The 9131-nt window shown below is 52.2% G+C and overlaps 1 protein-coding gene across 4 annotated transcripts; it reads right to left on the bottom strand.

The window, feature by feature from the left end:
- Window positions 1–1390: 1390 nt before the first annotated feature.
- Window positions 1391–8575, bottom strand: TSPYL2 (TSPY like 2). Of its 4 annotated transcripts, none has more exons than XM_073799428.1 (7): window positions 7621–8575; window positions 6277–6354; window positions 6038–6095; window positions 5805–5950; window positions 5581–5678; window positions 4414–5252; window positions 1391–2103 (listed from the first exon to the last, which is right to left on the bottom strand). In XM_073799428.1, exons 1-7 carry the CDS (start codon window positions 8428–8430, stop codon window positions 1934–1936), a joined length of 2199 nt encoding a protein of 732 aa, XP_073655529.1. In that variant the 5' UTR covers window positions 8431–8575; the 3' UTR covers window positions 1391–1933. The 4 variants fall into 4 exon arrangements, with proteins under 4 accessions (XP_073655529.1, XP_033705248.1, XP_073655530.1 ...); XM_033849357.2 differs by having other exon boundaries at window positions 6038–6149; window positions 7621–8574; XM_073799429.1 differs by having other exon boundaries at window positions 6277–6387; window positions 8251–8572.
- Between the last annotated feature and the right edge of the window lie 556 nt (window positions 8576–9131).

The following is a 9131-nucleotide window of genomic DNA, read 5'->3' on the forward strand; positions in this document are numbered from 1 at the left end:
AATGTTGATGACTCCAGGTCATCAAAAACAAGAAAAGTGTGAGAAACTGTCACAGCCAAGAGAAGTCTATGGCAACATGATGATTAAATGTAATGTTGTGTCCTGGATGGCATCCTGGAACAGAAAAAGGAAATTTGGTAAAAACTAAGGAAATCTGAACAAAATATGGAATTTAGTTAATAATAATGTATTGATATTTGTTGTGACACATGTATCATACTAGAAGTCCAATGCGCTATCCATTGCGCCACGGAGCCACCTACATGTATCATACTACATGTAAGATGTTAACAATAGGGGAAACTGGCTTTAGGGTATACGGACACTCTGTATTATCTTTGCGATAATTCTGTAAATCTAAAACTTCTAAAAGAAAAAATTTATTTTAAAAACCTTCCATTATTGCCCCCATCACGCCACTTTCACCTTAGGTATAGCGTCAGCTTCCTCACTGCTCTCCCTCCCTCCAATCCATGCTCCGGGCAGCCAGCAGAGGGCATTCTGTAAAACGCAAATCTGACCCAGTCTGAAGACTTCCAGCAAAGTAAGGGCGTTGGATGGAAAGTTCGGGAGGTATATTACAGAAGACATACCTGGATATCTGTGTAAATTATCGTTATGATCCAGAATCTGGGAGGTTTTTCTGGTGTCCGTGGAAATAAAGTTACTGTATCCAAAATTTAAAGCCACTGGGCCTTTCAGACGCCCAACTCCCGCCCCCCCCGCCCCCCCCCCCCAGTCACACAGCTACATAGTAATTTTCCTTTGCTTTTCTTTTATCTCTATGCAAACTCCCCAGCCTGGGCTGTCTTTTCTTGCCTTCTCTCCCAGGTCCAGCTCCAGGGATCCTACACCCCCTTCCTAAGACGAGAGAGCACTCCGGCATTATTGGATTGTTAAGTCCCGACCGGTATCATTTTTATTTTACTACATGCGAGCAAGAAAAATGGATTCCTCTGGTTCCCCCACACTCAGCTCATACTAGGCCCGAGGAAAGGTTTGACGCACGATAAATAAAAAGATGAATCACTGAATAAATGGATGTTCTAGGGCCCAGGGCGTTCCTGTGCGCGTGCGCGGAGGGGAAGGCGTGGGATGCTGTTTGCTACCTGCCTGGGTCTGCTGCGGCCGCCCGGAGAGGGAGGGGCTTCCTCGGCCTCGCCCTGCCATTGGCCAGGATGGTCCGCATTGGCCTGACGCAACATTTCTGCGGTCCCGCGGAGCTCGCCCCCAGCCAGCCACCCCCGCCCCCAGCCAGCCACCCCCACCCCCAGCAACTACCATCTTGCAGGCCACTGCGTAGGCGAGGCGACTACTTGCGGGCCTGTGGGAAGGGAGACTGGCTGCTGGGGACCGCGCACTGAATGGGACAAAAGACTCGAAGCAGCACTCTGAATTTGCTCAGAATTTTATTAGGATTACCAGGGTTCACAGGGAACGAGGCGGGACTTCTGGGGGAGGGGGACCAGAATACCGCAATGGCGAAGCGGCCTTGCATAGACACCGAGGCGGGCTAGCGGGCACAGCGGGGAAGGGCGAGGGATGGAGGGAAAGAGACGGGAGAACAGGGTGGCGGCAGAGACCCCCAAGGCCACAGCGGCCCTCCCCGCTTTGGGATCAAGGGTGTCCACTCCACACAGCACGAGGAGGGGGATAGAGGGGCCCTGACCAAGGCATCACAATAAATACGTTTAGCAGCACACAGAAGCCTGCGGGAGAGGAGGGCCAAAAGGAAGGGGGAATCCCCCTTTCCCTCCGCCCAAAATAAGAACTCTGCAATTACTAAACCATAAAAATAATCTTTAAACCCGTGTACGAAGTCAGTCATCCCCCAGAAGTGCAATATGGGGCCGCTCGGCCCTAGCTGATAGGGAGGGCAAATGGGGCAGGGGGAGAGGGATACAGAGAGGCAGCCCCCGCAAAGGTAAGACATTTATCCCGTTTTGCCCCTCTTCCCCAGGTTGGCCCAAGGGTTTGGGACTTGAAGCACCTCCTCCATGTCGGAGTCTTCTGAGTCTTCCCCTCCTTCTGAGTCTTCTTCGATTCCTTCCTCCTCCTCGCTTCCTTCCTCCTCATCACTGTCCTCACCTTCTTGTTCACTGCCTGTACAGGGGAGAGAGAAGTAAGGAGGGAAAAATGGAGGAGGATGGTTAGGTAGACAGGTAGATGTCACTCTTAACAGGGAACAGAGTCCATAGTCAGGGCTTTTGAGGGGCGGGACCATTCGCCAAAAGCCTCTGCTTGGAACAAGCAGCCAAGTCTGTGTGAACTCAAGTCCAGAAAGTAAGGGCAAGTGGGAGGGAAGCAGGAAGGCAGAGTGGGATGCCTCTGTCCTATCAAAATTGATACATCTCTAAAAGTAGCTTTTTCACCCCCTGTATGCAACGTGTGTCTCTTCCTGAGCTCTGACCTCAGCTAAATAGAACTTCTGTTCATCCAGAGGCAGCTCCCTCTCTCTTTCTCCCCAGTCTGATCCAAATAGGCCTCAGTCTGTCTTCTTCAGCCCAATTCCCCACCCCGGCTCCCACCCTAGGGTTGTACAGATAATTCTGCCTCCCCTTCTCTGAAAGAAGAGATGCCACCGAGTAGGAGGGTATGGGGCCAGCAATTCTCTCCGTTTCCCTACCTAGAAATATGTCTAGATTGTGTCTACTCGCTCATTCAATTCCTCCTTCCTCAGTGCCCTCAATGGAAGTTTGCCAGGGATTCCATGGCCAAAACCCCCAGGAGTGGTTGGTCTTCCTGCACCTTCCACCTACCCCAGGGGGCTGCCTCTCCTCCATCTGCCTGCCTACAGCCAGGCTCAAACATATCCCTTGTCCGCCTTCTGCCATCCCCTTCCTAGCCAAGGTTTGACTCTACTGCCTTAACCCCTGTTCATTTCCTTCCCATTCCTACTGTGGTCTGGCTCTACCCCCACCAATCCATTGAAACTACTCTTTCCAAGGCCACAGATGATCTATTCAGCCCCCAATCCAATGGACACATCCCAGTCCTAATTTTACTTGACCTTTCAGGAGCACTGGACACCGGTGACAATCCCCTCCTTCTCAGAATGTTCCACGACCTAGTGCTCCTCCTAACTCTACCCTCTCAGAGCCTCAGTTTCCCCATCTATAAAAGGATTAGTAGTACCTACCTCATAAGAGTTGCTGTGAGGATTAAATTAGTCAAAGCAAGAAAACCACTTAGAATAGTGCCTGGCAACATAGTAAATACTTCATTAATGTTAATTGGACCCAATTAATGTTAACTGGCTCCAGAATCCAGAGGTAGGATTCTGCTCTGGCTTATCTCCTTTCTTTACAATTTCTGACTTCCCAGGCATATCACCAACCACTTGCCTCTAAGCCACCCGTACCTTATGCCCAACAAGCCCTTCCAACTCCATGTTCCTCCCTGCATCCCATCAATCCCACTACGACGCCCTTCCCCATCCCAGGAAATGGTGCCTCCTTTGGCCAGTCATCCAGGCCAGAACCACACCTAGCAGTCACCTTAAATACTGCCTTCTCCCTCAACCCCCCATATGCAGCCCTTCTTCAGCATTTCCCAAAATGTATTCTTTGGTGGACAGTGAACAATGGCCTTTGTGATCAAGATGTTTGGGAAATGCTGACTTCCACAATGTTTAAATAGGTTTCTTAGAGCAGAACTTATCAGAGCCTTTAAGGTGCCAACATACATGTGACTCTACATAAGGATATTATCGTATGCAGTATTTCCCCAACATATTTGACCACTGAACCTTTTTGTGAGCAGCTTTGGAACCAGTGAAGGGTCCTCAGATGACAATTTGGGAAACCCTGCCCAACATACTATGCATTTTCACCCTTCCAGGTTCTTTTTCATTTGATCCCTTCCACCAGGAATGCCCCATAATGCTCCTTAATGTGAAGACAGCCTCCAATTCAAATGTCACTTCTTTTCTCTAGTTCTCTCCTTCTTGATTCTGGAGATAGAATTAGCTCCTCCCTCCTCTGGACTCACTGAGCACACTGTTCACTTCACCCCCAGCCCCCCAAACAAGCCTGGGAGTTCCCAGAAGGCCAGGGCTGGGTACAGAGTGTGCTGAATTGCAACATGTTTGACATTTTTTTCCCTCTCTCTGTGTGAGAACCTGTCTTACTTAGTATATCACCCACTGCCTCCTATCTCTTCTCTCTGCTTCATTTGTCTTGTGCTCTGTTACAACCTATCTACCCATCACCAAGAATTGAAATTTGTTTTGGTTTTGTTACATTTGTGAGCTAAATGTTCCCTGACCTTGCTCTGTTTAAAAACTTACTCAGAATGCTTTTTTCTTTTCTCTACAAGAGCAGATTGTGCTCATGCCTTGATACTCTGACCATGGGGAGATTTTCTCTGAGAGAAGAGAAAGGAGGTAAGACAAGAGGTGAGGGTCTAGCTCACCTTCCTCACTGCCCTCCTCTTCTTCTTCCACTGATGATTCTTCTACGGAGATGTTCTCTACCTCGTCCTCATAGTCATCCTGGTTGGCGCTGTTATGGTGATCCTTGTCAGAGTCTTCAAGGTCATTCTCATAGTCTTCAATGTCTCTGTCGTCATCATCGCTGCCTTCATTGTCACCTTCATTGCCATCATCATCACTACCTTCATTGTCACCTTCGTTGCCATCGTTATCTTCAATATCACTGCCGTCATTGTCTCCATTGTCACTGTCGCTGCTGTCCTGGTTGCTGCCGTTGCTGCTGTGATTGCCACTTTTGGGGTTCTCATCATCACCATTGGTGTTCTCGTCACCATCAGCATTCTCATCGTTATCATCAGTGTTCTCTTCGTTGTCATCAGGGTTCTCTTCATTGTCATCAGTGTTGTTGTCTTCAGGGTTCTCATTGTTGTCATCGGGGTTCTCATTGTTGTCATCAGGATTCTCATTGTTGTCATCGGTACTCTCATTGTTGTCAGTGGTCTCGTTGTCATCAGCACTCTCATTGTTATCAGTGGTTTCGTTGTCATTGGGGCTCTCATTGTCAGTGGTCTCACTGTCAATGCTCCCATTGTGGTCAGGGCACTCGCTGTCACAGAGGCTCTCGCTGATGTCAGTTATCTCATTGTCAGTGGTCTCGAAGCAGTCAGTGGTCTCCATGAAGTCAGAGATCTTGATGTCATGAATGGTCTCATTGTCGGTGATACCATCACTGTCTGAAGTCTCTCCAGTAATGTCTTCCATGATGTGACAGTCATCGGAGTCTTCCACGATCACCACCTCATATTCATCCCTGTTTTTACTGTGGGGAAGCCTGGGGTTGAGTATAGGGTTGGTGGGAGGTGGTGTACCCAGAGCAGACACTGAAAGGTGGTAAGCAACTGGGGAGGCAGTAGGCTACAGGGGTTCCCAGGGACGAGGCTAGGTGGGGAGAGTCCTATTTCTGCCCCTGACTACATAACCTCAGGCCGATCACACCCCATTTCTGGGCATCACTCCCCACTTGTAAAACATAGTGGACTGGATTATCTCAAAGGTCCCTGTTGGCTCTACAAATACTGTGTGACACTAGCCTAGTCTTTGCCCCACCCCTAACAAACCACCTCTCAGCCACCAACCCCCACCATCACCTTTCTTCCTTTTCTTGCTTCTTTCTGCTTGCCCTGTAGCCCCCTTCTCCCATCATGTAGTAACGCACAGGGTTAACCCACAGGTCATTCTTGATAATCTGTTGAAAGAGACAGGGGAAGGGAGAACAAAGCTGAGTACATGTCACAGAGCCTACTCCCAATACCCCACGCACCCAGGGGCAAGCTAGCAAGGCCTTCCCTGGCAATGCCACGAGGGGCCCCACCTCAGCAATCCTGTCAGCCTCTGGGAGGCTATGGTTTGAGAACCAGCTGAAGAAGCTGTGGCTGGCATCCTGGTTCCTGTGCCTGTGGGCCTGAGGTTCCTGGCCCCGGTGCCAGCGAATTGGGGTGGAGTGAGACACCAGCCGGCCTGGGGGGGAAAGGAGGCTATGGAGAGGGCACTGGACAAGGATAGATGGGGCAGGGGGCATGAATTTGCTCTGGGACTGCCTCTTACCCGAGCGGCTGCGCTGGAACTCCTTGACGATCACCATATTTGTGAAGTAGGGGTTTGTCTGGAAGTACAGCTTCATTTTATAGCCCATGGAGATATGTCTGAGATCCTGTACCTGCTCAGGGTGGGGGTAATGGTGGAATTACCACCACACTGTGACCCCTCCCACCCAACCTCCCCTCACCTCCAAGGACCAGATTCCTTGCCCGGTCCTGGTAGAAAAGATATCTCTTTGGCCTGACCTGCAGATTGGTCAAGTAGCGGAAAATGTCTTCATCACGTTGGTTGATCAAGATTGAAATTTTGGGGTGGTTGAGGAACTGATGGAGGGAGCAGTTTAGGTCAAGGAGTGACTGTTCAATGAGAAGGAGGGAAGGAAGGCCAGTCAGGGCTAGGCAGGGCTGAACAAAAGAGAGGCTGGAGAAGGAGAATTCCTTTTGTGGTCAATGGGACATGACCCATACTTTTATTCCCATGATACTGTCTGTGTGGTAAGAGCCTATGTTTATAAAATGTCAAACCTCTGTATTAAGTGGCCTTGCCATGGTTCATATTTGCCGTGTGTTTGGGTGCTGGGAGTCTATGTCCAAGTGATATTGTGTCTCTGGGTGCTGAGGGCTTGTGTTCACAAGACATTGTGTGTCTGGGGGCTGAAGGCCCATGTGCAAATGGTGCTATATCTGGTTGCTGAGGGCCTGTCATCACACGATGTTATATATATTTGGGTGTTATGGGTCTGTGTCCACATGATGTTGTGTATCTGAGTCTGAGGGTTTGTGTCCAGGTGATGTTATGGTCTATGTACTGAGGACCTGTGGCCACATAATACTGTGCCTGGGTACTGAGCGCCTGTGATCATGTGATACTGAGAATGCCAAGGGTCTGTGTCCATATAATTCTATTAGGATGTTAAATCCATGTGTTCCTAACATGTTGCATGGTCCCCTAGAGATAAGCTTATCACCAATAGTGAATTCTTGTTATTTTTCCCTTTCCTTCATTTAACTCCTTTCTCTCCATTCCTAGCTACTCCTTCTCCTGATCCTTCAGGGCTCCAGTCCCTTTCTAGCCCCGTCCTCTCCAGCCAGGATTGGGGTTTGCCTAGTATCTAAGCAGAGACCTAGGCTTGCACAGCCATGTGTGACTTGGGCACCCTTTCTGGGCCATTTCTCTGCTGTGTGCCCTTCTCCTCCCTCTTCACTGTCTCTGAGTCAGTTTATCTTCTGTGTGACCCTCCCCTCCTCCTTTCACCATCTCTGGTCCAATTTTTCTGCTGTGTGCCCCTCTACTATCCTCCCCCTTTCACCGTCTGTGATCCATTTTCTTTTATGCTATGCTCCTCCTCTCCCCCTTTCCCATCTGTGGTCCAATTTTTATGCTGTGTTGCCCCCTCCCCCCTTCACCATCTCCAGTCCAGCTTCTCTGATGTTTTGCCACACTCCTTCCATCCCTCCTCCACCAGACCTCGTCATTCTTCCAATAGGGGCCCGCCCCCACACCCTTTCACCCAGCCTGTCCCTCCCCCCCACCGCCCCCCCATTTCTGGTCATGGGCTCCTGGCCCATGAATATAGATGACAAGGATACTGCTTTGACCCAGAAGCCTGGGATATGCTGGATGATGAGATCTCTGCGCTCCAGGAAGGGTCTTCGCATCTGGATGAACTTGCGCTTGAGACGGAGGAAGGCCTTGCCCGCCTTGATATTCACCGCCTCCAGGTCCAGCTGAATGTTTTCCAGCGCCTGCAGGATGCACTCTATCTTCTCGGCATTCTTCTCTCGGCTTTCCCTCTTCACCTTCCTGGGCTTCCTCTTCCTCCTCCTCCTCCTCTTCCTCACACTTTCCATTTCATCCTCGTCGTCGTCTTCCACGATGATGATGGTCTCTTCCCTCCCCCTTGGACCGGCTAACCTCTGGTACCCCCGCCCCCCTGCGCTACAGGTTTCTAGGGCCTTCTCTCCTGCAAAGCTGCTGGGCTCCGTCACCTGGAAGTCAATCTCCAGGCTTCCCCCAGAAACCTCCGAGGGAGAAAGCGTTTCCAGGCTCTCCGTGGGAGGGGGCGTCCCCCCGTACCCTGACTCGATCGCGGGCTCCCAGCCGGGACCCCCAGCCCCCAGGGTGAAGTACGCGCGGATTCCCCCCTCCTCCAGAATGACATAGGGCGGCGGCGGGGGCAGAGCGGGGCCCAGTCCCACCCCCCTCATGTCAGCCAGCACCTGTGCCGCCTCGGTTTCCTCCCGGAGCCTCGGGCGCTGCTGAGGTGGAGGCAGGGGCAGGCGCAAGAGAGGTGGAGGCGGCGGCGGCGGCGGCGGCGGCGGCGGCAGCTCGCTCTGAGGGGTCTCAGAGCTACTGAGGCGGCGGGCCTTGGCCGGAGGCCCCTCATCCGGGCCGTCCATGGTGACCGCGTTCGCACAGCTCAGGGGCTCGCGCTCACCCCTTCGCTCTCAGCCAGGCCGCCGCTGCCTGTCACACCTGAAGCAGAGCCGCGCCTCACGCGACGAGCTCTGCTCTCAGCCTCGCTCTGGCGCTCCCTCCCACAGCGCCTGCCCTACTCCCTCCGCGCCAAGCGCCAGACCCCGCCCCCTCGCTGACGCCAGGGGCCATCCCGCCTCTCCATTGGCTGCCAGCCGCCGCGGCTGCTCTCGCGGCCCCCCGCCCCCTGCCCGCTCGCACGCAATCTGCTTGCCAACACCGCACCTCATCACTTTCCCATTGGCTATCCTCGGGCCCGCCAATCACCGGGCCACCTCCCTTAGCGACCTTAGAGACGGTGCAGGACTATTGGCCTCGGGGAGAGCTGAAGGGAAGAAGACCCTCTACCTCACCCTGCCGACGTCTTATCCAATGGGATAAGTACCAGTGGTTCTGAAGACCCAAACGCAAAACAAAAAACAAGCGCAAGCAGTGAGCAGGATGTGCTCAGATAGACTCGAGAGCCTCGCTGTCGTTCTCCCCCTCCTCTCCCCTCCCCGTCAGCAACTACGCACTTCTTAAATCTGCCCCTGCCCCAGCCCTGGCTTTCGCCCCTGCGGCGGCGAACTCAGAGGCGGCTCCTCGCGGCTCAGGGGGCACTCAAGGAGCCTGGGGTTTAGAAATC

Source organism: Tursiops truncatus, chromosome X (assembly GCF_011762595.2).
Source record: "Tursiops truncatus isolate mTurTru1 chromosome X, mTurTru1.mat.Y, whole genome shotgun sequence".
NCBI lineage: Eukaryota > Metazoa > Chordata > Mammalia > Artiodactyla > Delphinidae > Tursiops > Tursiops truncatus.

Coding starts and splice junctions, on each gene's coding strand:
- TSPYL2 (XM_033849357.2), bottom strand. CDS start 8,430: ATGGACGGCCCGGATGAGGGGCCTCCGGCCAAGGCCCGCCGCCTCAGT. Junction 6,150..6,276: donor GCTACTTGACCAATCTGCAG/GTCAGGCCAAAG, acceptor CACCCTGAGCAG/GTACAGGATCTCAGACATAT. Junction 2,104..4,413: donor AGAGGAGGGCAGTGAGGAAG/GTGAGCTAGACC, acceptor TCCCCTGTACAG/GCAGTGAACAAGAAGGTGAG.